At 39.7% G+C, this 26,395-nt stretch overlaps 5 protein-coding genes across 5 annotated transcripts; 2 read left to right on the plus strand and 3 right to left on the minus strand.

Moving 5' to 3' along the window:
- Window positions 1-2,890: 2,890 nt before the first annotated feature.
- On the plus strand, window positions 2,891-4,403 carry LOC135947879 (cuticle protein 16.5-like). The gene is made up of 2 exons (XM_065496853.1): window positions 2,891-3,051; window positions 3,219-4,403. The coding sequence occupies exons 1-2, from the start codon at window positions 2,989-2,991 to the stop codon at window positions 3,603-3,605; spliced, it is 450 nt and encodes a 149-aa protein (XP_065352925.1). The 5' UTR covers window positions 2,891-2,988; the 3' UTR covers window positions 3,606-4,403.
- Window positions 4,404-4,879: 476 nt separating this feature from the next.
- LOC135946389 (uncharacterized) lies at window positions 4,880-9,852 on the minus strand. Its single transcript, XM_065494602.1, has 23 exons — window positions 9,734-9,852; window positions 9,630-9,684; window positions 9,306-9,472; window positions 9,218-9,251; window positions 9,104-9,165; window positions 8,943-9,051; window positions 8,782-8,893; window positions 8,598-8,724; window positions 8,471-8,536; window positions 8,386-8,410; window positions 8,281-8,330; window positions 7,923-8,025; window positions 7,616-7,863; window positions 7,484-7,561; window positions 7,392-7,425; window positions 7,164-7,228; window positions 6,984-7,095; window positions 6,627-6,856; window positions 6,293-6,370; window positions 5,873-5,987; window positions 5,723-5,817; window positions 5,568-5,670; window positions 4,880-5,383 (listed from the first exon to the last, which is right to left on the minus strand). The coding sequence occupies exons 1-23, from the start codon at window positions 9,845-9,847 to the stop codon at window positions 5,133-5,135; spliced, it is 2,433 nt and encodes an 810-aa protein (XP_065350674.1). The 5' UTR covers window positions 9,848-9,852; the 3' UTR covers window positions 4,880-5,132.
- A 167-nt stretch (window positions 9,853-10,019) lies between these two features.
- Window positions 10,020-15,081, minus strand: LOC135933911 (uncharacterized). Its single transcript, XM_065475323.1, has 22 exons — window positions 14,912-15,081; window positions 14,787-14,856; window positions 14,457-14,608; window positions 14,364-14,397; window positions 14,017-14,078; window positions 13,838-13,958; window positions 13,689-13,782; window positions 13,493-13,628; window positions 13,336-13,428; window positions 12,909-12,984; window positions 12,787-12,842; window positions 12,625-12,727; window positions 12,232-12,494; window positions 12,078-12,182; window positions 11,995-12,028; window positions 11,779-11,834; window positions 11,605-11,722; window positions 11,311-11,552; window positions 11,177-11,224; window positions 11,043-11,114; window positions 10,656-10,984; window positions 10,020-10,590 (listed from the first exon to the last, which is right to left on the minus strand). Exons 1-22 carry the CDS (start codon window positions 14,948-14,950, stop codon window positions 10,485-10,487), a joined length of 2,409 nt encoding a protein of 802 aa, XP_065331395.1. The 5' UTR covers window positions 14,951-15,081; the 3' UTR covers window positions 10,020-10,484.
- A 653-nt stretch (window positions 15,082-15,734) lies between these two features.
- On the plus strand, window positions 15,735-17,711 carry LOC135948072 (regucalcin-like). Its single transcript, XM_065497139.1, has 6 exons — window positions 15,735-15,846; window positions 15,915-16,150; window positions 16,293-16,460; window positions 16,803-17,018; window positions 17,166-17,278; window positions 17,345-17,711. Exons 1-6 carry the CDS (start codon window positions 15,737-15,739, stop codon window positions 17,594-17,596), a joined length of 1,095 nt encoding a protein of 364 aa, XP_065353211.1. The 5' UTR covers window positions 15,735-15,736; the 3' UTR covers window positions 17,597-17,711.
- On the minus strand, window positions 17,649-21,581 carry LOC135948070 (putative inhibitor of apoptosis). The gene is made up of 8 exons (XM_065497138.1): window positions 21,440-21,581; window positions 20,666-20,982; window positions 20,450-20,604; window positions 20,204-20,344; window positions 19,493-19,651; window positions 19,282-19,430; window positions 18,400-18,440; window positions 17,649-18,340 (listed from the first exon to the last, which is right to left on the minus strand). The coding sequence occupies exons 2-8, from the start codon at window positions 20,959-20,961 to the stop codon at window positions 18,094-18,096; spliced, it is 1,188 nt and encodes a 395-aa protein (XP_065353210.1). The 5' UTR covers window positions 20,962-20,982; window positions 21,440-21,581; the 3' UTR covers window positions 17,649-18,093.
- Window positions 21,582-26,395: the final 4,814 nt, after the last annotated feature.

Raw genomic sequence — 26,395 nt, forward strand, 5'->3', positions numbered from 1 at the left:
TGGAACGCAATTCCTGCAGTCGTTTGCTGGATCTTCTTTGATTTCCTTTCCTTCGTTGCACTCTCATGAAAACCCGACACAATCGCAGCTTTCTGTACCTCTGGAATTGAAAGATCTGTGAAGCCAGTTTGTTTGCTAGCCAACGCCTATAAAATAGACCATCTTTGCTAATAATGTCAACTTTCAATTCGCGCTGCCGAGGAATGCAGAGAAAATAATGCGATCAGACGTGCGTGCTCCGGCTGAATTAAGAAATTAATGTGCGTCACTGGCCGATATAATTCTCTCGGATCGAGCAAATCAGGTCCGATATTTTTTCTCTCCGCCTAATGCTAATTTCTGGCAGCGGGAAGCGTCTGCCGGAGAGAGAAATGTGCGGATGGCGCGTCTCCAAAGCGTGGAAATGCACGCAGGAATTTTGAGCAGAGAGGAGTATGGAGCACCCACCTCGCACTCACTTTCTTTCAGGGTCTGCGCGCGGCCCCCCGCCCTGACGGTCCCTCTTCCTGCCGTGACCCCCGCCCCTAGTATATATTCAGGGCCGCCGGCCAACAGAGCTTCCACTTTGCTCCAACTGCCTTTCAGGTAAGGATCACCTGCCTACTAGCTCTCTCAGGGCGCTGTCACAAGGGTTCTCTCTATTGCCGACTTTTTTCATTGGTTTTAATTTTGGTAAAGTATAGTTTCTTGTGTTCCTTGTTTCTATTCATCATAATATTTGACTAGCTTTTTGAATTAGATTCAAGATTTTCCAACAATTTTTTTAATTTTTCCCTAAATGCATTCACTGTCCTTGTTATTTAAGAGATAAGAGATTTAATTTTTTATTTCATGAATCAAATTAAATGAATCACAGCAATTTAGAGAACCTTTTTTATAATTTGGTCGTTCTGTTTTCTTTAATTATTTCAACCGCGAGTTTAAATTACAATTTCGCCACGCATTTCTTACGAATTTTCTGTGTTACGCGCGTGTCTCTGAGAACTACTTAAGCCACTCAGCGAATGTGTAATTAGTCTATTAATTGCGGGGTGTCAGCCTTTTTCACGCCACTCCGGCGCGGCGCCAATTATGCTAATTGAAAGCTCGGCACAGCCTTGTCATCCTTTCCTTCATCCCGGCGAAATTAAGTAAAGCGCGTGCGAACCTCAGTCACGATAGTGCACAAACGCATACGTGCCTTGTTGACGAAAATTCACAGATTTCACTTTCTTTCCAAAGACAATCGTCCGCGCTTTGTTTCCTAACTGCTGGAAATGACCGGTCCAAGAGACGATACTCGTGCACAATAATGCGGGGGAAAAGCGCGAGCAGGTGTCATTATAACAATTCACTGCGTGCGTTGCCTAAAAAGTCGCGTCGTCGCCGCTAATTATGCAACCGGTCGCGCACGCACTACTTCTCGCACCTTTCTTTGATCGCCGCCGCCGCCTGAACACCTGGCCGCTGATGAAAGTAGCTACATCTTCCCTCCCGGCCCTCCATAATCCGTCTCAGCCCGCGTCCTTAGCGCTACACACGTGAATGTGCAATCTCGCGAACGCTAGTGAAAATTTGGCCTTTTACGATGGTTTTAATTAACGACTGTTAGCCTATAATCTAGTCCGATGATTGAGATTTTTAGGAGATGAAAGGCATTGCAAAATTTTATTTGCTGCTAATTAACCGAATTTTTTGCAACTGGTTTTTACACGCGCACGTTACCTTACATATTTATTAGCTACGGTATTAGACTTGAAGAAATGTGAATGAATCGTTACAACACGCTTTTATTTCTCATTTTTAGTGAGATGGATGGGCCATAAAAGAAAATGTTGGAAATAGTTTTTTATAGCCCAGGCTGTACATGAGATATGTGAAATTAATTTTATTTCTAAAATCCGTTTAAATGATGACCAAGTTTCAGTAGAATTTTTACAAACGAGGATTCAAATTTGTACATTTTTGTATTTTTTTAATACCAGATAAAGTTAAATTCTTTTCAAGAGGAGAAACAATTTATACTAAATCACATTCATGCTTTCCCTTGCGTTTTTCACATTCGCTATCATAAGAGTCCGCGTGTCGAGTGTCTACGTGCGAAAAAAAGTGAATCAAAGCGGCCGGCCGTTGGCTCACTTCGTCTGGACTGCAATTTCACTAATTACGGATTCGCGGTCGCGCGCGTGATTTGCAAACAAAAATAAAAATAAATATCGGGCCAGCATCCAGCAGGTAGCGAATATATTAAACTTTCTACTCTAGTTGGCAGATGGATAAAACGATCAGAGGCATCGATCAATCGGCTTCCGCGAATGTAATTGCGTAAGCCACAAAATCGTGGCCGCGGGGCCCGAGGCCCGAAAACGGGCGCGGGATGCAAATTCCGGCGGTGAAAAGGGAAAAGACAAAAGTGCGGCCGCGAATGGGAATAATTGGTGCCCGCGAGCCGTGAAATGTGTCCCGCGATGATTTTTCTAGGCGGTGGGCGCGGGCCGATGAACTTTCTTTCTTCTGATTCCCATGCCAGCCAGGTGCTGGTCCAGCCTAATTGCATTACCTGCCCGCCGGCCGTTTTAATAATAGCAATAATCAAAAACACGCTCCCATACGCTCGGCTAGCCCAGCCTCCGAAAACTTTCTCTAAACAGTGCCATCAAAGTTGCATCACCGCCTTTAACACGACCGCCGAAAGCGAAACCGACCCTTTTTCCACACACACATACACATAACTGCAGCTCAAAGAGGAGTGGCTCGCGTCTCTCCTAGGCAAACAGTCGCGTTACACATGTACATCCACGCAGATGTTCAAGTCCAACACTTTCGTTTTCTGACCCGCGGCCATCCCTTTTCAATTTCCAATTGTTTCCCAAGCGCCGGCGATAATCAGGGCGTGCTCGTCGCGCGCAATCATCAATTAAGAGCGGAAGCCCCGAATTATTGCCGATGCTATGCAGTTTCAGCTGAGATTAACGATGCGCTCTTCTTGTGTTTCAGGTGCCACCAACCATGTTCCGCGTGCTGTCCGTCGCTGTGCTGGCCCTCGTGGTCATGCAGACCTTTGCTGAACCTGTAAGTTCAACTTTGGAGTTTTTTTTCTATTGAATTAAATTTTACAAATGGCTCTAATTCACTTAGCTCTTTTAAATAATGTTATAGAACCACAGCGATCTGTAAAATTTATTTTAATATTCACTCATTACCACCACAAAGAGATTTTAATTTAAAATTTTTCACAGCCATCATCGCACTACGGTCCCCCCTCATACGAGGCTCCTGCTCCCATCAGCTACAGCGCCCCCGCTCCCTCTCACAGCTACGGAGCCCCCGCTCCCTCCATCACCTACGGAGCCCCGATCGTGACCTACAGGTCGGCCGCGCCCTCATACTCTGCTCACGCCCCCGCTCGCGTTGTGTCCTACGCCCCTTCGTACGCAAGTTACGGAGGAGGCCATGGCGGAGGCTTCAAGGGTCTGGGAGGTGCCGCCGCCCTGGGACTCGCCGTGCCTGCCATCAAGATCGTCAAGGTCGCAAAGGTCGCCAAGGTTGCTGGCGCCATCAAGTTGGCCAAGCTTGCCCTTCTGAAGAAGAAGCTGCTCGTTGCCCCCCTGCTGCTCGGAAAGTAATTCCCTGCAATAACGCATTAGAGATCAGGAGGATCGCATTCCACCCGCGAGATCATCCTCCGCTCTGCAATTTCGGCCCGTGTAAATTATGCAAAAACTCGCGAGTAAGCTCCTTCCGTTAGGCCTAAGTCTGCAAAGTGCCAGCCCGGGTTTCCTCAGTCTTTTCCCGATTCGCAGAAAAGACTTTCGCCGCCCGGGCTGGGCTAGTTAGTTTGTAAAGCGCGGCTGGACCGCGTGCGACGCCGGCGGCCGCTTCCCCTCGCGCCCTTCCGGGGGCGCAGGGGAGGCGCTCGCAGGACGCACGCCACGCGCGACTCGCGGCGGCTGCTGCCACGTGGGGGAGTGGAAACGTACTTCCAGCCCCCAGAAGGTGAGCTCCCGCGCGTGTCGCGAGCCGCGCGCACTATATCATGGTACTGACAACGCTCCTTTTTTATTATATTATATATAATATACGATTCTTACGCCACCCGTCCGATACAGCAATATTCGCTAGCCTGAGAAGCAGGCGCGACAAATTTCAGCACACATTTTTCAATGTTTTGTTAAGAAAATGCCTGGCTCGGCCACGTTTGGAAAATAGAAAAAAATGCTTTGAATGTCCTAACGTTGTATGTTTAAATTTAAAGTTGATGTACAGATAAACGAGGTGTGTTCATATCAAACTGCAATGTTCAACCAAATATTACTGTTAGAACAGGTAGTCCTGCCAATCAAAACTCTCGTACTTCATCTGCCTTTTTTCACAAACAGTTGTACTGTACAATAAAAGAATCCAACTATTTTTAATAAACACAATTATGGTTTTCTATTTACGCTCATTCACCTGACTTGACATTTAATTTGAGGCAAAAGTGTATTATTTATATTTAAATTATAATACACTGTTTAAATTAGAACATCACAAATTCAAGCTTTACCTTACAATTATCGTAATAGATTTTTTTCTGACGCTTTAAAATATTAATGTTTCGATGTTATGCTACCCGCAGAAGACGGCTGTTGAGCCGGTTGCATACGTAAGTTTACTTTTCCGATTCATCCAAGCATCAAATGCTCTCTGGCCAAAACCAGTGGCACAAAACACGCCGTGGTAGGAAGGAAAGGGATTTAAAAATCCGTCTCTTTCAACTGATAGTGAAGATCTCCATTTTTGTGGTAATTTCAGAAGAAAGTTAGACTTTCCAAAAATAATAAAGCCGAAATAATTTTCTTCATTTATTTTATTAATCCTATACAGATCAAATGTAACAACCAATATTTTTCTTCTCCATTAATAAAAAATAAAATAAATTATCAGCCCTCTAACTGTGTGTATTCATTAATTTTTAAATACAATTCAAAAGGTTGAAAAATAACAATGATTATGATAATGTTTAAAATGTTACTACGTGTCACCACAAAGCTTTCTCACGTTCGTCAGCTGCCCGAAGGAGGGCAATATTGTGTTTTCTTACAAGATGAATTAAAAAATCGACCAGTCAATCAACTAAACTGTGCAATTCTTAAAGGACAGAATTCTCAAATTCAGTTTGCTGGCTCGCATACAAACTTGTACTCCATGTTACAAGGATCATCCCTAATGACGTAAGCTTTCTTTTTTACGTCAACTTCATAGACGAGGCAGTCTTTTCCGTCAATAGCCGATGGATTAGCTCTGCGGAGTTCAAGTGCACTGAAATACTCTCCGGTCCCGCACCACACATAGTATCCCTTGCAGTTGTTGTCGGTGCCTGACGTCCAGTAGGCAACGTTGATGGCATTTGCGGGGGCTCGGGCTAAGGGGTATACATTTGTTATTGCCTGAAGCAAGTTTTAGCAGTATTTGCAGAAAATTTTCCAGCGAATTGTCAGGATTTAAATTTCGAGTGTCAGCATGAGAGAGAGAGAGAGAGAGAGGGGGGGGGGGCATGTTTAATTTCTTAGTTAGCTAGAATGAATCGGACGATTTAAAACTCATACTTCTTATTGGCTCAAAAAGACAATCTCCTTCGTTCCTGGTGTCCAGCGAGAGCAGGCGCATATTTTTTGAACAGCAGTGTGCGTATGCATCCGTAAAAGAACTCTGAAATCGTCTAATTATTCAGGTTTCCGAAACTCTTAGGTAAAATGCTTACTGCTGCATCACTTAAAATATATGAACGACCGCAAGCACTGATTGAAGTAAAACTAAACGTCTTGGCCGCAGATGTTATTTTAGGCTGAGAGTTGCCTAAGAATTACATTTTAATTTCAAACAACATATTCTAATCTGATAAATATTTCACTGGTGTCTTTATCAGTCGCTTTGGGGCTGGTCTTGTCCTGGTTTTGACCTGGTTTTTCTTCCTCATCACCATCTTCTTCATCGTCTGCAGGAGCATTCCGTTTCACTCGAGATTTCTAAGTTCACATTATGTCGCAAGTGTGATTAGAACACGGTCAAGAGGGATCGATGTGTTATGTAAATCTCTCTATTCACATTGATTTATTTGTGGTTTTGTCTCTTAGAAGAAACTATACACAAATTAACCTCTACTTTCGCTATCATTTGAGTTTTACGTCAGTATTTTGCTGTATATCACGGTTCAATTGCATCAATTGGCATAGTAAAATATTCGTTATAAATAATAAGTAATATTAAGTTTATATTTTTACTTTTGGCAAGACAAAACAACAAAGCTTTGTTTATTTATTCAAGATCATACCTGTATTTTATTCTTCATCGCAGCAGATTTTATAATTGGACACTGATTTGGACACTCAGGCAAACAGGTACGTACATCCTGAAATACGAAATTTTAACTTACAATGAGAAAGACTTTTTGGCAACTAGAATATGATTTAAATTAATTTTCATTTACTGAAGGAACACATATTCAAAATTAAATATAGCTATAAGAAGTCCCATACTAACATTATTCTAATTTAACTGTGGAACTGTAGTTATAATTACCAAGAATACATATAATTAAAACTTTGTAATTTTATAGTTCTTTCCAACTATGTATTATCATTTTTGCATCTATGAACTTCACTCACCTTGCAGAGGTATCTTAACATTGAATCGCACTTCATCGCTACCAGACCAGTTTTGGCTGGATTCAGGTCGACGGCTATGCAGCTGTTGCCCCTGCGATTGTTGTGTTTCATTGTTCGATTGAACCGAAGTGACAGAGGTTGTCGACCCAAGTATGCTCCGCACCATGCGAAGTTGAGCGGACATTTGACGTCAGTGCCGCCCACCCAGAATGGACCAGTTCGCCAGTTTTCTGCATCATACAACTTAAAATCAATGAAAATATTCCATTTGAATAAAATTTAGAGAAATGCGCCAATTTTAGTTACAGTCGTGTCAGTAAAAAATGATGATCATGATTTGGGTGCAAATTTCCTTACCACTAAGCGATATTATTAGCTCCCGTAGGCAATCCATTTCATTTTCGTCTGTGACCGCAGCTAATTCCATTCTATCCTCACAACAAGCACCTTCCGATTCGAACCAGTTTCTCTAACATTTCAAAAATAAATATTGCAAACATTCTTTGGTGCACCAGACAAACATTGTCGCATTATTACCGTGGATTTCCCGATGTAATAATTGGATCCGCAGACCGATTTGATGGTGCCAGTGGCTATTGGACCTAGAATTGTTTTCGTTCAGTTTGCTAATCTATGGAGTACGGTGCTCATTGGCAATCCATTCTATTGCAAAATATAATATAAATAAAATACTTAATGAATATACTGTCTTCTTTTGAAACTAAACTAAATTTCAAAACGTAATGCTTATTCTAATTTGCTCACTTGCGACTCGGAAATTAAAGCTGCCAGCTATAGCCTGAAAATGATTGATATAATTCGATGACATATTTATAAAGCTTGAAAATGGACCATACTTTGGAAGTGCACTTGCCAGAAAAGCACTCTTGCGTGCAAGAGCTATTAACTGTTTCGTAAAGAGAAGGAGCTTGCTCCTGAAATAAACTTGCTGTCATTGCTTCAATTAAAATTCACATTTTAGAGCCTACGCTGCAAATAAATCGCGTGGCCTGCGTGCAGTCTCTGGTTTTGAGGGCGGCTTCTGAGTATGTCGCACCATCGCTAGGCTGCGTCAAGAAAGTAATTACACACTCCTTCTTGCTTGGCTCACCGTCAGCCCACAGCCACTTTGGCACCGGCGAAACCCGAGACGAGCACCACGAAAATCGACTTGGGCATCCGCGACTTGAGGCAGAGGTCCAGAATTCAGGGGTCGACGTGCTCTTGATTTCATTGTCTTAAAAATTGGCGAGAGAAAAACTGATGATTCATTATCCAATGCAATAACTTTTTTACCGCTCAACAGATCGGTGACACAATTTTCTTCTGACTCTGATTCAATGCTCAGCAAGTCCATTTTCATCAAGCAGCAAATGGATGCTGCTTCGTCAAATGTAGCCTTTTATAAAATTACTTTTTTATTTTATGAATGCTTTAATTTGTGAAAAGATAGGAGTTTAATGTTATTGTGACCTCTCTAGCGACTCTAAAAGTCAGGAGATAATTTTTATAGAACATTTTTAGGCCAATGATATTATTTGGTGAGATAATGTTGGGTTTTTGAATTTAATCTTGAAATTCACACAAACATGACACCCGGCCCAGTCTACCAATAAGAGCGATTAATGACTCTCAGGATTTTTTCCTTCATTACCTTTGACGCTGACACGAAAAAATTCTTGCCGCAATAAGTTTTTATCTTCCCTGCGTTCGTAAAATGGAATAAAAATAAAATTAAAGTTAGATATATCGATCTTACCATCCACTGGAGGGCTGGATGCAATCTATATTTTATTTTCAAACGAATGTTAAGGAACTGTATAACAAGCACCAAATATTCTTACAGTCGCTGTGCATTTTGGACAGGTTGGCGCTGTGCAATACGAATCTGCAATAGGCACTGTCTCGCCCTATTCCAAGGAGCGTTTTTTCGTGAAAATTATAAAATTTTCTCAATAATCTCACACATACCGGTTTGCCGATCACTCCGGTGCCAGAGGTGCAGAACTCCGCGTAGCACTGAGCCGGCACGTCGCAGATAAACTTCTGCTTCGTCTTACACGGCTCGTCATACTTGAACAAATCACCTGTTTTACTCCTGAGAAAAATTTGACAAAGTCATCTTCCTCGCTGGACCTTTGAAAAAAATACATACACAGAGAATGCCGAACACATGGCTACAGAGGTTTTGCCCGTTAATAAGTACGTCCCATTTACGGCACGCGAGTCACCCCAGAAACGAATTTTCCCAGTCGTGTCAAGAGTACCTGGAAATAATCACGCGAGTGAACGGCAAGCAATGATGTTTTTGCTCACCAGTGGATGCCAAAAGAGACAATATCTCCAGTTCTTTTGACTTGATGTCTGTTACGACTAAAAATAGATTCTTGGTGCGGCAGAATTTTTGTGCTTCGAAGTAATTCATCTGAAATGATTTAAGACAGTGAATTTACAACGATAGATTTAGCTTTTATTACTTCTAAGGTGGCAGAGTAAAAATATCGCCTCGTTCCCATTTGAGGGATCGCTGATTGCTTCACTGAAATACGCATTTTAGTCATTTCTTAACATTTTTTCGAATATATACTGACGTAATAATCTACAGTAAGGGGTGAAATACCTCGGCTGTAGAGCATATTGGAATGATCTGAATTTAAAATCATCATAGTTAAATATTACGTTCAAATCACAGTTGATGGAAATTCTTCTTGAAGAGTATACTCTTTCAAACAAAAACTGCAATTTGCTGAAGTCTCGCTTTACTTTTCCTCCAGCAGTCGACTGTTCCAGACAATCCGAGAAGCACTTTAATTGATTGGAAATGTCCCCCAGTGAATTTTGCCACACTATAATTTGGATGCAAGTGATAAATTTGACTAAAATTCATATTAAATACAAATTTTAAAAATATAATTGAATTTTTACACATGACTTGCACGTGATTCATGCGTACTACTTGTTTTATATTTTGTGTTAACAAATCACATTGTAAAAATGCCTTACCAAATGAAGATCTAGTTGCATAGCCACTTAATTTGCACACATTTTTCACTTGAGGCTAAAAAAAGTGTTTAATTTTTTCTTTCGATTCAGTGTAGATTTCTCACCTGAGACACTTGCACTAGACAGGATAATACTAGGACCAGAGCGATATTAATCTGCATAGCTTTTAGAGTTTTCACGAATGATAAAATTGAAGTGATGAGGTTTAGGCACGGCATTTCAATGCGAGTGGTCGCAACGAAATGCTCCACTCGCTGCTAGCACCGGAAAACAAACTCATTTCCGTTTCATAACGTAGTGTGGAAGGTAAAAACCTGCAGTTTTGGAGCAGTAAACAAAAACCAGGATCGTGGGTTCAATAAAAACTAAAATGAGTACAAATTCACACTCTCTTCTTTCCAATGTTGAATTTTATTCACATTTGACAATCGCCCAATTAAACAAATGGAGCAAAATTACAATTTAAAAATGTCCGTGGTATGTATAGGGTATTATTTTTGTAAGTCAGGATTTTAATGTCTAAACATGCAAATGGATAGTTAAAATAAACAAATGTAATCATTCCCAAGATATCATAAAGCCAAAAATTTTAAATTAACACCCTTTTCTGCTTGTGCTGTATAATAAAATATCAAGTCTAAAAATCAGTGCAAATTTATAAAATCCATTCAAAAGTTGTTATATTTTACGGAATTTCCTAGACATTAGCAGTTCTAGGGGTTTTCACATCATCCGCTATTTGTCAACGTGCCATTTTGTTTTGTGTTCATAGTATTTCATATGGCGTCAAACGCAACCTCGGCAGTTTGAAATTTGACGCAACAGTTGCCACTGTGTGCGTTTTGTTGTGTTCTGTTATAGCTGGGTTGTGTTGAAATTGTAGTTGAGAGACGGAGATTCAGGCCCGGAGTAGTTCCCAGCCAAAAATTTAGTTCTAGTCACTTCGCATATGTACGGCAAACTAAAAATGATTCACGTGTTAGAAATCTTTTGAGAAATATTTAATTGCAAAATAAAATCAATTACATGGCACCGCATTGCTCGCGGATCAAAAGCGTCTGGCCTAGACTGCCCTCAAAGCTGGCGCTGACGCAATTTTCATCGGTGAAGAAATTGCCTGTCTTAGGTTGATTCTGAAAGCTATTGAAGCTGTCGTAGGCGAGCATCTCGCCAGTCGTGCACCACGCGAATTTGCTCTTGCAGCCGATGTCGGTTGCAGACGTCCACACTTTAGTCACACTGATCATGTTGGCTTTCATGAACCTGTAGAGGCAGTTTTGCTCTTCGACTGACTCAATGGACAGGAGACCCATGCCCATTTGACAACACGTCTCCAGAGCATCCTTCATTGTTTTCTATCAATTGAGAAATGATATTTTTCAGGGTATTTTTTGTCAGAATAGTAATTTATACTTTTTCCTCCAAAATGATGTAGGTTGTGCCGCATACATTTTTTTCACTGTTTGGCGCAACAGACATATATTTCTATATTTTTAAAAAATAAATATTATCCCAGAATTTCACATATATATATCTTATATTTTCACCGCGCAGTTCACTGTGGGACAAGTAGGGTTGACGCACGTGGTGTTTTCCTGGATTTTGTTTTATATTTTTATCAAGAAAACCGTCCAGCATAAATGTATGAGATTAAACAATGACAAATAGCCACTTTTCAAACCTTGCAAATGGTGGGATATTGGATTTCGCACGGGAGGGTCGTTAGGCCGTATCTGGACAGCTTGATGTCAACGCCGAGGCACTTGGCGGAGTTTTGGCCCGCCTTGGACTGGCCTGGCCTTATCAGGTGCTGACTGACAGAGCTTCCCGTGTTGCACCAGTGCAAGGGAGCGCCGTCGCATGACCTGTCACTCGATTTCAAGAAAACCTTTTCGCCAGTTGCTTCCATGTCCCTCAGGTCATCTTCGAAATATATATAAATTAAAATGAATCTCGTGGTATAATTTTTTCGCACTGCCGAATCTCAGGGCTAAGTGAAAATCCCGAAGACAATTTAATTCTTCATAGTTGAAGATTGTTGCCATTTCCAATCGATTATCAGTGCATGCTTTCAGAGCGCCATCAAATGGTAACTGAAAAAGGAAAGAGAGTGTAATCCAGAAAATTTAAAATTCTTGGAAATGCTCACCACTCCAGTGTATACTTGGTAGTACTTGTTGCATATCAACGCCGACTTTATCCCCCCTAATTGAGTGAGTATTAAATTTTGCTACTATTCTAATCATGAGTTTCAACGAGTTGTTTGCTAACACTACAAATTCCGAATATCTCCAAAATGTGATTTGCGTTACTTTCAATTTTATATATCATGTTTCGTTTGAGGAACAAACCGAATTGCACTCACCTGCTCTTCTATAGATCTCGTTTTGTTGAATAGTCTAGGTCGTTATTATGATTTAGGTGGCTCTCAAACATTAAGTAACATACCCTATCCAAGGTTTCAGCTCCTTTAGGGCAGCTCTTCGCAAAATCGCTGCACGTACCACTTCTCATTAGGGCAGATGTTCGCGGCACTTCCGGCGGCGCTTTAGCCTAGAAGGGAAGCTCATTTACTTGAGCCAGATTTTTCATAAAAATATACCTCGCACAACACGGGGAAGTTCAAAATGCAGGTTTTTGTGGCTAGTTGGAAGGTGAAATCGTTGGTGCTGGACGACCTCACGAACAGAGCCAGACAGTCCGAGTCGGTCATGTTGGCCGGGTCTATGGGCATTCTGGACAGACCGTTGACCGGTGTGTTCGTGCCGCACCAAGCGAAGCGGCCGTTGCAGTTGGTGCCCTGGTCAGTGGCAGACGTCCACATCCACCTGCCATTTTCCATATCAGACGGCTTGAAACCTTTTTCTGAAAAAATGGCAATACATTTTTAGTGTCTGGGTCAAACAAAGCCTGTGTGTACTTGATTTTATTTTTATTTTATATATTAATTCAGGTAAAATGTTTAGACCACGTGGACGGGATTTTGAATTTTTACCGTAGAGATAGGTTTTGATGCACTCCACATCGTCATCACTATTAATGTTGACTGGTTGCATTCCAAGATCGCAACAGGCAGTAACCGCGGAGTAGTAGCTAAACTGTTGTTTAGATTTGTGTTAGAACCGAAAATTTATGCAAAAAATCTATTTTATCTGACTTTGCTATCGTAGAAGAAATAATATTTCCCATTGCATTCCTTCGCTCCTGTCCGGTCTGCAAAACAAAATGAATTTCAGGAATAATTCTGATTGTGCGATGCCTCAGCACGGAATAAAATACCAAATGTCATTTTAGGAGTGCATGTTGGACAGTTCAATTCCGTACAAGGCGCCGTGAACATTATCTGGTGATTGAGCTGGAAAATCGTCATTTGATTAGCATCCCTTATCTCCATGGCCTGATCAAAACTTCTTGATTTTTGGACTGCAGGCTTTATTGCGAAATTCGTTTGAGAATCTTCATGTTTTGGATTTGGAACCGGAAATGGTTTAAAAAGACCAGTTCTTTAGCTGGTCGTTTTAGATGGCAAGGAATTATGCCAAATCAGTTGCTGGTACTGAAGGTGCTCATTTTTTTATTAAAATATATTTTTTCATTGAAAAAAAATCCTAAAGGTCTTGCAAAAAAACTTGCAGTGCTATGATAAAAATAATTTTTTTTTAAATTTGCTATAAAGAAATAATTATAGTGAACCGTGCTCTCTTACATGGCATTGTTCGCAGATGTAAAACGGCGGTGTCAAATTTGCCACCAAGGGCCCTGGCGTGGTAGTCACTGCACCGGCGGGAGATGGTGTCACCTGAAAATATAATTTTACCCCATTAGCGTCTGTAGATCATCTTGCTTATTTTTATTTTCAAAACCGTAAATCTCGAAATGAAGTTTCCGCGACAGATGTCCCTATAGCAAAGTGTCGGAACTTCACATATAAAATTATTGATGTTGGTGCAAGTCTCGTTAGCCCGGACAGCAACCATTCCTCGAAAATCACTGATGTTGCTGTGATGTGAATTATCAATTAAGATCGACAAAGAAATTATGAAGCAACATGAAACAAACAGTGAAAACGACGAGCAAATCAATGCACTTGCTGCGTCGAGTTTTCGGTCAGCTCTGCCATCCCAGAAATTGAACCGCGTGGTTGTTAGATTAACTGTATTAAAAGAATTTGTTCATTTTCGAACAGAATCGACATAAGGTGTTCAAACGCATGTTTGTGTAGTATTTCAAGTAGGTGGAAATTAAATAGCCTTCCAGCGATTGATTTCTTAGTGAGGCCAAGTCAAGTCCTTTGGAACGGCAGAATTTTTGCGCAGAAAAATACGTTGACTAAAATTTAATAAACGAATGTATCTTTAATTTATTTGTGCACTAAGTGCAAGCAGACCTGTCGAGTCAACGGAAACCAATACTGGTTACCACCTATCTGCACGACATCTAGAAAGCGAACTGTAACATTTTTTTAAATGAGTTACACAAAGTAAAAGTGGATGCCGTGGATGGGAAGGCCGGGAATATTAAAAAATTATATAATCTTAAACTTCCCCATGTCATCAGGGGATCGATTTTTTTATTTCTAAAGAAGGAAATAAAGTCAGAGAAATCACTCTCTGATTAATACTTTGTTTGTGATCAAATAATATTTAGATTTAGTCTAGACGACTTGAAATTGCTTCCATTCTTTTTGAAAACGATTTCTTGTTTTTTCTTAAAATATTGATCACTGAGACTCACACCTGCCGGTGCAAATGGGCTGCAATCGTCGCAACTGCAAAGGAAATCAATTTGAGATTTTCATTGATTTGTTAGTATTTTTTTAAGTAGCACTTCTCCTGAGCAGTTGACGGTCGTTTTGATCTGTACGATGACATTAAAAAAGAACGGAGGTAGAGTAGGAACGTCCCTATTTAAATTCAAAATCAAACTGCGGCATTGTTGGGCACAATTGAATGACTCCGACTGGATTTTTGATGTCCATTCTAGAAAAGAAAACCACAAAACCAAAACTTATGTACGATTTATGGTTTGTTTCAATTTTTTGTTAATTAAAGCATTTTAAGGAAATGGGAAATTTTTAATTCATTTGTTTGAAATACAGCGCAACAGGTGCAAAAGATATAATCTGCAATACTACCGATTTTGTTACAGAATACTTACCTCTAAGGCTAGTTGAAATAAACTGATTGATGTTGAATTTTGAAGTTTGAGATTCTACATCATTTCCAATCTAATTAGAACTTCCGTGTTAAGCTTAGATCTTGTTGATAGAGTGTATTACTTGCCAAATGAAACGCGATCAAAACTATGACGAATAATTTCATGTCACTGCTTTCTTAAAGCTGCGGTGACTGCAATGGCACATCTTAAATTTTTCAATTCAATTGGTAAATTGTTAACTGTGCTCGATTACTGGCCACCATTACTGCATGCGGCGACGAAAGCGCTGATGATGATGCTGTGACTGCACATCCGTGCTTGCGGCCATCATTTTTGTGACGATTTATTTCCGGCAGGGTGCATGAGAAAACACTAGTTTTGATGTAGAATTTTTAACGAATATTTTTTGACTAAGACTTTATAACATTATTTATAAGTTGAAATTTTTACTAAGATGGGTACAAAAAATTGAACAAAGACGGGTCTTAGCCGTGAGATTTAAGGCGGCTGGCGGGACTAGCTTAGCCGAATTTTTTGCCTGGCGACGGCGACTGATGCGGCTGAAAATATTTTAAACGTGAAGTTTGATAGTGCTTAAAGGCTCGAAGGGCCGGGAGACATTTTTTCTCACGCACTTTTTAATTTTTGACTCTTTTACACCGGCGGCTGGCGTGGCTGGCGCAGCTTAGCTAAGTTTCACGGCGGCTGGCGACTGCCCACGCGGTGCAGCGCGGCTGGCTGAGACCTCTATATTATTTAAACGTGTGAGAGGGTAATTGAACATTTTCGAGTGTTCTCCAAATATCCGTCTTAGTTAACAATGATAAGCAAAAATTCATCTCAAGGAAGTCACGCGGTAGTAAAGCTTTTTACACATTAAGTCATGATGAACTCAACAGATTTAAAAAAAAATTAGGTGGGAGTAGCGCATATATATAAATTACGAGATAATGAACTCACCGAATCACAGAGAGAGCACGATGGGCACAAGTGTAAGGGAATTTTTCATAATTTTGGCTCTTGCCGGCCACATTGCAGCCAACTCTGTTCCGCTAACCTGGTTTGTTAAATTTTTTATTCATATATATATATATATATATAATTATTCAATAATGTTGTTGTTCACAGTGCGGTTGCTGAAGAAGCAAAAATAAATGTTGGTGGAAAAGAGGTGCTGATCGAAGCCATCACAGAGCCGGTGATTTTTGGCGAAGGTCCGCACTGGTCGCCAAGTCACAACTGCCTTTACTTCATTGACATTGATGCGGGAATTGTGCTTAAGTACAATGCTACCGACGGCTCTTTCGCTCGAATTTTCATTCCACCAGGAGATAACCCTGTCACCTTCATCATCCCGACAATCGGTAAAATTTTAATATATTGCAAACCGTAAAACGTTTTTTTTTTTATTTTTTCATGTGCTATCGAAACTGTTCCATTGTTTTTATTTCATGAGTTGCGTGCTGGGGCTGTATGGATTTTATCAATTTTAAACACTTTTCGCAGAAAATGAAAACGAATTCGCCATCAGCAGGCGCCGAGAAGTGTTGGTGGTGGGCATCGACGATCTCAACATAGCGACAATATTGCGCTCTGTGGCGACAGTGGAGCCAAATCTGCCAGATAATCGCTTCAACGAGGCCAGGGCTGACACGAGAGCAAGACTCTGGGCAGGTAGAGAAGAAATAGTTCAATCATTAATTTTTAAAATATTCTGATATTCGTGGAATTGTGTCTCCATTTCATTTATAATTTATTTTGTTTTTATTTAAAAGTTCTTTTGAAGTGTAAATTAAAATAAAAAAAATCCCAGCAGCATACAGGAAGTGTCATATTTTGCAAAGGTCATTGCAATAAATAATGGGGCAATATTATATGGAGACACTACTTATTGGCGGTGATCGTATTAAAAACAAAATAAATCAATAAGAATGAAAAAAATTACCATCTATTATTTTTCATTTTTTTGTTTTGTTTGTGAAAAATAGATAATATATTTTTTTCTATTTTCAATAGGAACTTTGGGACCTGAAGGCCCCAACGGTGAGCTACCCGCAGGCGCTGGCTCTCTTTACAGGCTGAATGACGATGCCACCTTTACTCTGGTCAACTCCAACATCGACGTTAGCAACGGCATCGCGTGGAGCCTGGACAACAGCAAAATGTACTACATCGACACTGGCACCCTTCGCGTGGACGTGTTTGACTACGACATCGAAACTGGCACTGCAAGTAAGTACAAATATTAAAGAAAAAAATTATCAGGTTTGCTTTTTATGTATTTTTAACTTCATCAAAGTTTTAAGAGACACAAGAAGGATAGAAACGTGTCAAATCCTTTTAAGCATTTTATTTGTAAAATTTGGAACTGATTTTTAGGCAACAGAAGACCATTCTTCGACTACGCGGCGAACAACGTTTCTGGTGTGCCCGACTCAATGAGCATTGATTCCCAAGGAAACCTCTGGGTTGCCTGTTATGCAGGTTCTCAGGTATGCAACACTACCTACCAATTTGATTTCAATCAAGCCTATAGAGACAACTTTCCTGTTCCGAAGGTGATCCAAATCAGCGCTGAAAGCGGCCAGGTACTGCAGTCGGTCCAGTTCCCTGTGACTCTAGTCACTTCTGCGGTTTGGGGAGGAGAAAACTTTGACGTTCTCTACGTGACCACCTCCAGGCACAGACTGACCGACGATGACCTCGCTCTGCAGCCCTTGGCGGGCTCGGTTTTCAGGGTCACTGGTCTAGGAGTCACAGGACTACCAGCCCAGAACGTCAAACTGCCGCCAATCATAAGGAGAACGTAAATTTGCGCAATTTTGAAATAAAAGTAGGATTTTAAAATGAAAGGAAACTTACTGATTGTGATTAATAAATACATTTTATTCGATGTATTGACTTAATGAAAATTCATCCCAATGCAATGCTGTTTGAATTTTGATTTGAAACCTGCCAATCAAAATAATTAAATACAGCATATATGTCACCATCTTAATTTGTTACAATAAGGCACTCGCCTATTTCAAATTTACAAAAATGAGGACATTAAAGCAAGATCTAACTAGAGTGTTTATCTTTACACAATAATTCAAAATTGTTCATACACTGCACTCGATCACATATTTGTTAGTAAAATTAAAATACATAACAACCCAAGAATATTCGCATTCTGGCTTGAGGTGAGGGTGTTTTAATGTCCCTTGGGAAGCATAACAGGAGCTTGTTAACTGAGTAAGTGGCTAGACAGATTATCCAAATGTTCATTTTATTTACAGAATACAACTTTCCACTGACACTAAACTTATTAGGGCAGAAAAGCGCGAACATAGGCGCAAAAGTTTGACCGGCAAATGGGACAGGTGGTGAGCTGTGGCGCGCAGTCGGGACAGGTGACCATGTGGGCGCACGGCAGAAAAACGATGCCGAGCTCGTTGCTAAGACACACCTTGCACAGACGCACCTCTTTCATTTCCCTGTTCTCTTCCACTGCCATGCTGGAGTCGCCTCCATCGATCTCGATCTTGGTTTCTTGCTCCTCTGTTTGATCTGGGCTGCAAATTTAGAACAAATTATTGTTGCAATCTAAGGAGTTTTATATCATCAAACTTACTTCCTCACAGCAACAATGGTTGATTCCTTGGTCCGTTTCAGCTGTAACACAAAAAAATAAATTAAATTAAACTCAAGAACAAAACATTACTGCTCATTTTAGAATAGAGATTATTTGCAAGATTGTTTGAAGGGATTTTATAAAACGAAAATAAATAAAATGGCGCAGCTTTTTGTGGATTTGCTTGGGATGGATAGATAATTATGAAATTTTAAGACGAAAAATTGTATACCCCTTTCTTATTCTGTACAACAACTATTTCGACCTCGCAGGTCTCATGAGCTGAGATTTAAAAATTAATTTATATCTATTGATCTCCTCAGACTCCTCCACCAAAAACACTCAAATATGTTGCATATTCTAATGATGCTAGCAGTTGTGTAATAAAATTATAATTGAACCATTATCTTAAATTAAATTTGAGTTTGAAATTTAAATTGTATAACATAAGAAAATCAGTGGCCTTGTTGACTGTCAACCTATTGCGATGATGTTTGAAAATGAAAGAACTGTTAAAATATATATGGAAATACCATGACCTTGTAAAGCTTTAATGCTTTAAGGAACAGGAAAGATTGCAAAACATTGGCTTATATTGCATCACTGTTGACGTCATCGTGATTATTCATCTTTGCCTGCCGACTTTAAGTAGTTTAGAAATTTTCTAATATCATAATATGGCTGAATGAAATCATCATTCAGTTTAAATGAAATCCCTTAAAGTGCTTAAGTTTTAGCATTTTGTGGTTTTTACCCTATTCCAGATGAAAAAAAACATCATAAGTTTGTCGCTTAATAGCCATTTTATCACTTGATTTTGAGCATGGAAAAAAGAAAATTAAAGCTAACTGAAAAAATGTAATTATAATAGGATTTTCTTACATTAAGGAACTTCTTGTGCTTGTTTGCTATCGCCCTGACCAGGGGGCACTCTGGAAATCCTATCGCGTGCTGCTCCCAGGGCACGTCATCTCGGCCCCAGAATTTGAAGCCTCCTCCACACTGATAGCATTGAACCATGTCACCTCGAGCTGTGAAGAACAGAAAAGATTAATTGAAAATTCAGCGTTCAGATTAAAAGACTGAATCTTACAGGTGTAGAAAAATCCGGCGTCGGCAAGCTCTCCAGGTCTCTGCTTCATGCTTGCGGGCCAAGTTGAAAACGTGGCTACACGATCCTTTTTCTCTTTGTATCGAGGGATCTTAGGCGGTTCGACAACATGAAGTGTGCTTGACTGCTTTGAGGCATTTTCTGCAAAATTAAAACAATGCTCTCGGTCAGCGTTGCAAAATTTAATTATACATTTTTTTTTAAATGCAGTGCAGTGGTAAAAAGCGTTTTCTTTTTAACTTTCATCAGTTTCTTGCAGGCAATGTTTGCACCTCGGTTTTCAAAAATTTTCTAATTATTTGCTCAAGACCTCGACTTGAAAAATTGACAGTGAGATTTTTTTGGAGAAATTCAGGCAGCCGATGGTAATTTAAAAGAAAAAAATCTGCACAGTTGAGCAAATTTCAGATTTTCACGGGGAAAAATATGGAATAAATTCATTTCTTGCGCAAGAAATTGATACAAATTTAGTGGTCAAACCGTTAAAAACCAGTGGGGGAAAAAACCGGGTGGTAAGCATAATTATGCAACCCTGCTCTCGGTACATAAAGGAGGCTTTAAATTTGAGGCTTTCTGTCGTCGCTTATGAATTATTATTAAATTTAATAAATACTTTAAAAGCAAAATTTGCTTATAATTATTTGAAAAACTGCTTCTGGCAATTATGACACATTAATGGGTGGGTTTTCTTACCCTCAGCAAGTGCGGATTGGATAACTTGTCGACCAAGATCCGTGTCTTCCTGTCCAATGGGCACATTTTCGACTCCTTCACCTTTCAAATAGAAACTGCAGTTGGCATTGTATTTCATGTGCTCTGTCGCCGCAGTATCGCCTGATAAAAAAATTGACGGTCAAAGACAGTTCAAAAGGGAGAAAGAATACGCAGGGATTCTTTGGAATCAATAGCAAATATGTAGCAAGCTGAAAACGGTTTTACCTTGGCCCCAGCTTCCGATTTGAAGTTTGCAGTGGAAGCAACAGGAAGACTTTTTGGTGCGGTCGTAGTAGAAACCATTTTTGGCCAGATTGTAAACGTCCACAGGCCAGGGAAAGTGGCTGGTCAGGAAGGAGTAGAGCCTGTCCTTCTCACATCTGCAAATCAGAGATGGAAATTTAGCCGCTGAAGGTTTTGTCAGCTAAGTGGGCTGCTCACTTGTAGATGGTTTTGTGGGGTAGTGGAACATTGATGCTGTGATTGCCGGTCACCATGGAGCACGAAGGAGATTTGGCTGCGTGCTGCGCCTGCAGACTGTCCCTGTTGTCGATTTCAACGTTGATCTGCAGACCGCAAGAAAAGCACACCACCCATGGGCTGTTGTCGACGCTGAAGAAACCGTTTTCTGCTAACTCGCCCTTTGTGTATCTGAAGTCCCACTTTTGAGGAAACTTAGTGCATCGGAAAAATTCGTCTTTGAAGTCAGGGTAGCGGTGCAGAGCGGAAAGATCCATTTTACGCAATCAGCAGCAAATCTATTAACAAATATGTATTAAGATATTTTTAATCTGATAAATGAAACTATGATAACAAAAATTATTTTTTAGTGTTAGGGAAGAGATTCAGGCTTGTTTTTGGTGCTAGCGATGATTTTATGCTAATATTTTATGTTTTGACTATTTACAACGCACATACATACATATTACTAAAATATCGTGTGTAAAATAACATCGATAAAAATTTCGAGCTAGAAACGGATTTAGCAATGAGAAAAGGTCGGGTACGAACTTCAAAAGCAAAATAATGCTTTCTTAGAGTGTTTCACAACCCAAAAAGTCATTCAAACTTTAAGTCTTATATGTACAGCGATTTATAAATTATTTAGTGCAATAAAGTAAGACTTTTTATGATTCATGATTATGACAAACAAAATTTGGTTATCTACCATAATATGAAATATTAATTAAATTGCTTCAAGCTCAAATAGCTTACCTTCTCTGCTGTTCTGTCTATTTATGCCAATATAATTGAGACTAAATTTAAATAAAAGGGTCCTATTTAGTTGATCAACCCTGGCCAACCACGGCTCTTAAGCTTGTAGAAAGAACTGACACATATTGTACTAAATCTTAACCTTTTGTACCAGGATAAGGATAGAAAGTCCACCCAAAAAAGTCTTATTTACAAGAAAGTATATAAAGTCATGACGTCATATGCAGGTGGGCAACTGTGCATTAGACTTTTGCGTCATAGACTTTCATAATAGACTCTTCCTCGTTCAGATCACTTATTCAAAGAATGCTAATAAATGGGCGCGAAATTTAAATTCCTGTTGTGGAGTAACCTAAATCTGAATTTCGTTAAAACAACTGATTTTAGTTAACTGCCTCGCACCTTGTAAGAAGAGACCTCTGAGAGCCACTCATTGAAGTTAGCAAAGTTTTGTCCCTATTACCTGCCGCTAGATGGCCTGGCCGGCGGCTTTAGCGCTAGCCGCAGATGGCGCAGATGAAGACTTTCTGAGATGCGAGGTTGGTCCATGGTCCATTCAGAATTGAGAAATTCGCGGCGAAAGACGAGCGTGTAATTTTTCCATATTATTGGTGTGAATTGAAACATTCGTTAAACGTTAAATTCGTTTGGAAAGTGCTTAAAATTTCTATATTGTATGGGTATGATAATTATCAATTTTTTCATGCAAAATCTTTAATTTAAATCATGGATTGCGTAAAATGACTAATTTAATAAATAGATCTGACAAAAATTTATAATTGCTGGCAAGAAACGTTTTGAGATTTTTATATCGCGCATCGTGTGTTAATTTAATTAACAGTAGAGGCCGGAGAAGTGCATTATATTCATCATTCATCGCTAATTCGATACAAAAATGGATGAATGATCAAAGGTGCTGACAATAGGAGGAGTTTTATTTTGCAGTATTATTAATTAGTTAGCTTTCTGACCAGTGATCATGTAAGTTAATTGAAATATGTAGTTTCGTGTTTTCTTTGAAATTTTTAAATTTTTATGAAAATAAAACCATAAAATGGGAGTTTTTAGCGCTTTATAAATTATATGGTGTGATCCAATTAACCAAATTAAGAATTTTTTATGATTCTTGCAATGACTGATTTAAAACGCCACGCTAGTTTTTAATTTCAAGAGCAAATCATTATTTTTTTGCATGACTTCTTCATTCAGATATGTTGTACAGCACAACGAAATAAAAGGGTGTAGCTTCTTGGCTTTGTCTTGCATTATTATTACTCTTGCACTGTTTCTAGCGGCATTACCTCGGAGGAAGAGGCGGAGATGACACGCAATCCAATTTCAACTATAACCAAAAGTTTATTATGAAGGAGCAAAACTTTTACACGAGCCGTTTCTTTCTCTTGCTTTCTTGCGTCACACAAAACCAGCGAGCGAAGGAAAGATGTCACGTGAGCCGAGGAGGACGACGAGGAAAAAGGGCCTTTCCTTGCTTTTTTCTATATTCGTGCGGCCGCGCACGCGGCAATTGCGTGCGTGAGGGGCATTTTTACGAGCCGGCAGCCGCAAAGTGCCGCTGACAATCAAGAAGCACTCACTCTCTGAGCCGACTCCTCTGCATAGATCATACCGAGCAGTGCTGGCTGACAGTAATCTCTCTATTCCTGCTCTCCACGGCTCTTCTTTCTCCACGTATTGCTGGTCAAAAGGACGAGGAAAGGACGTCTTCCGACACAGCAAAGGCACTCGTGTTCCATTTATTCATTAAAGTTTCCTATATGTGCTTCCTATCACGCAGGCAAATCAGAAAATGAATTGAAAATGGGGTTTATGCGGCTTCAATGAATGAATTCTTCTGGCTTACGCAAAGTCCTAATATTAATATTAAGTTGAGATCTCAGCCGCGAGATTTAATGCGGCTGGCGGGACAGGTTTGGCCGATTTTTAGCCCGGCGACTGGATGACGACAATATTTTAAACGTGAAGTTTTGATAGTTCTTTTGAAAAAAAATTTCAAACATAAATTATTATAGAATGCCAGCGATATTTTGTTTAGGGGGGCAGGGGGTAGTAAAGTTATCTCTTTTGGTTAGGGAGCAGTCTGATATTTATGGTTTTCAATGCTCAAATTAATAGTTATTTTAACTATTAACTTTTCGCGAATTATCAATATGTTTTATAAATTTGAAAATCGCTTTATTTTCAGGCAATATTAAGTGGAAGGCTAGTAAGTTAAAAAATTATAAAAATAAAATAATATGACACGCTCTCAAACCGCACAGCAGCTGTTTCAGCCCCGCAGGCCTCATCAGAAGTATTATTTAACCTAAAAAATAAAATTCATAGTTGCAAAGCTTTTTTAATTAGCGATCGTTGAAAATGTCCGCGTTCACTCATTTCAGAGTGAAAACGAAAAGAGAAACTTCTCTGGAACTAATACTGCGGCCATGAATTTTGTTTTGGAGGTAAATTTGGATGAGATCTGCGGGGCAGAAGAATTAAGCTCCTGCACGGTACGAAAGCGTTTGTGTGACATTATTTTCTTTTCATATTTTTTTCAACTTTTTACTCTTCAACCCTTATTATTATACCTATGGGACTGGCCATTGTACAGTCAATTTTTAATTAAATTAACCCCATAAGGATTTTTCCTTTCGTCAAAGTCTTAATGAAATAGTTTTATTTCGACGTTTTAACTCTAATGGTATTTTAAATTAAATATAAAAGAGTTTAGCTCTCGTAATTCCATTTTACTACGGCACTTAAAAAGTACCTAAATGAAACCACCAGGCAAATCTGTGGGGAAAATTGAAATTTTCCTTTTGTTGCTGTGCCGATATATTTTTACATTAATTTAACCCTTTTTAATTTTATTTATGCACACATACATATAAGACTGCCTCCAAGGCTATGATAAATCAAAGTTAGAGTGGTTAAAAGTTATATAAGCTAAAGCGCTTGTCATTTAGCAAAATAGACGCACGCGGCGCGCGAACAGCGCAAATAATTTCTTCAGGGAGTCGAGAGCGTTCGTTGCTGTTCTGAATGAACACGCGGAGCAATTAGGCGTGGAGAGCTAGACTTTCGGCGCGCACTGCTGTTGCTCTGCTGATAAGAAGAGAGCGAGCGATCGTGCATCTCTCGTGTGTCGCTCGAGACGTGAATATTACGGCGCTGAAATTATGTCGAAAGTTTCTGCATAACGCGAATGTGTACGTGTGTAAGGCGCGCGCGCGTGTGTGTGTCTGTGTGTTATTGCGGCGGTGGCGGCGAGAGCGAGGTGCTTTGTGTGATTACAACTGGGGGAATTGAGACGAAGACGCCCATCGCGAGCAATAAAGCAGCGCACTTTCGTCGCTCGCTCTCTCTCTCTCTCTCTCTCTCTCTCTCTCTCTCTCTCTCTCTCTCTCTCTCTCTCTCTCTCTCTCTCTCTCTCTCTCTCTCTCTCTCTCTCTCTCTCTCTCTCTCTCTCTCTCTCTCTGCCTCGCGCATAAATTCGCAATGGCAACTTTCTTATCTGCAATTCGTATGCTATCGTTCTCCGAAGAAGAGACGCAAAAGTACTTTGCTCCTCGCTCGCTGCCTTTAATTGCCGCCGCGTTAGTCAAACACACCCTGCTCAAGCTCACCTGCTGCACCGCCAATCTTTGCCAATCAATAATTTTTATCCATAAAAATCTTTCAATTATTCCGTAAGTTAAATTCAGAAAAAGCTACCGCTATTTTTCAAAAGTGTATGGTAAAAACGAAGAAGAGAAGGTTTCACATAAAGCACGCAGAGTCACAATCAACTTATTCTTCTTGGACTTGCAATTGATTTTTTAGAGTTTTATTTAGACATTGCAAGAGTTTCCCTGAAAACCTTTCGTAATGATGTTTAATGCAAAATAACATCTTGAAACTCAAGCCTGTTCGTTACGACCTACTTTTTATCTTTGCGGCGCAAATTCCCAGACGCTAAATGAACTTTTCTATGGAGTTCAGCTGCCGTCGGCTCATTTATTTGATCAGGGCGTGGCGTGCAAGTGATGCTGGTATATTAAAACGCTGATCAAAAGCAAAGTCAAAGGGTTGGGAAATGCTGTCTCGCGCTGTTTCAAAGTTCGATAACGTGTTGGGATAATATTACACCCGCTTTGGAAACATGCAATTGCAATAGGGACGATAGCCAATCCAGCCAGCCGCCTCACTGACTGAAGCTCGAAATCAAAACGAGATACAGAATAGAATGACCGTTTGCTTTGATCCAGATTCAACGTTTATACTTTTACAAAAGCTGTTTTAATTTTTTACTGCCGGCAGTTAATCCACGGCACTACAGATTAGTATTACACACCGGAGGATAATTTTTAATAATAACTCATGGATGACCTTGTTTAATTTGAATTCCAATCAATCGGTGCAAATTCATCTAAACTTACATTAAAAACCACGTCGTGCGGACAATCAACCACTCAATTGTTTGAACAGTTAAAGTAGAGCTTTACAGGCCAAGAGAGAATTAATAAAAGCAAGTTCATTTAGTTATTTGCTTATAAAATTTAGCAACAGTTTATCTCTACAATGTGCAATAATGAGATCAAGACCGAGGAAGGATTAAATTTCAGATTTGGTCAAACTTCTCGAAAAATTAAAATGACTTTTTGCTCAATTTCGATCCTTCTCGTCGCGATATATCCAGTGGTGTGCAAATTATGAGCTAAACCACCCTTTTCTGGTGAAATAAATCATGATTCATGATTCCCAATAAGGAGACAGTAGCGCTCCTTTCTTCTTAAAAATGAAAACGGCAACCTGGGAAATTATAGTAGCTATTTCCTAATATTTAGATAGTAGTAAAGGTAACAAGGATTTGTCACAAATTTCCTGTGAAGTTATATATTTTAACTGCTTTGTTATTCCTCATTTGAAAATTTCCATTGGGTTAGCCAGAATAGATTTTAAATATTTACATTTTGT

This window comes from Cloeon dipterum, chromosome 1, assembly GCF_949628265.1.
Source record: "Cloeon dipterum chromosome 1, ieCloDipt1.1, whole genome shotgun sequence".
Classification (NCBI taxonomy): Eukaryota; Metazoa; Arthropoda; class Insecta; order Ephemeroptera; family Baetidae; genus Cloeon; species Cloeon dipterum.

Coding starts and splice junctions, on each gene's coding strand:
- LOC135947879 (XM_065496853.1), top strand. CDS start 2,989: ATGTTCCGCGTGCTGTCCGTCGCTGTGCTGGCCCTCGTGGTCATGCAG. Junction 3,052..3,218: donor TGCAGACCTTTGCTGAACCT/GTAAGTTCAACT, acceptor AATTTTTCACAG/CCATCATCGCACTACGGTCC.
- LOC135946389 (XM_065494602.1), bottom strand. CDS start 9,847: ATGCCGTGCCTAAACCTCATCACTTCAATTTTATCATTCGTGAAAACT. Junction 5,818..5,872: donor AGCGACTGATAAAGACACCA/GTGAAATATTTA, acceptor TGTAATTCTTAG/GCAACTCTCAGCCTAAAATA. Junction 5,671..5,722: donor ATATTTTAAGTGATGCAGCA/GTAAGCATTTTA, acceptor AGACGATTTCAG/AGTTCTTTTACGGATGCATA.
- LOC135933911 (XM_065475323.1), bottom strand. CDS start 14,950: ATGAAATTATTCGTCATAGTTTTGATCGCGTTTCATTTG. Junction 14,609..14,786: donor TATTTCAACTAGCCTTAGAG/GTAAGTATTCTG, acceptor TTTCTTTTCTAG/AATGGACATCAAAAATCCAG. Junction 10,985..11,042: donor ACATCATTTTGGAGGAAAAA/GTATAAATTACT, acceptor CTCAATTGATAG/AAAACAATGAAGGATGCTCT.
- LOC135948072 (XM_065497139.1), top strand. CDS start 15,737: ATGAACTCACCGAATCACAGAGAGAGCACGATGGGCACAAGTGTAAGG. Junction 16,151..16,292: donor CTTCATCATCCCGACAATCG/GTAAAATTTTAA, acceptor CACTTTTCGCAG/AAAATGAAAACGAATTCGCC. Junction 17,279..17,344: donor CCTGTTATGCAGGTTCTCAG/GTATGCAACACT, acceptor CCTGTTCCGAAG/GTGATCCAAATCAGCGCTGA.
- LOC135948070 (XM_065497138.1), bottom strand. CDS start 20,961: ATGGATCTTTCCGCTCTGCACCGCTACCCTGACTTCAAAGACGAATTT. Junction 20,605..20,665: donor CCCCACAAAACCATCTACAA/GTGAGCAGCCCA, acceptor TCTGATTTGCAG/ATGTGAGAAGGACAGGCTCT. Junction 18,441..19,281: donor AGCACAAGAAGTTCCTTAAT/GTAAGAAAATCC, acceptor TTTGTGTTACAG/CTGAAACGGACCAAGGAATC.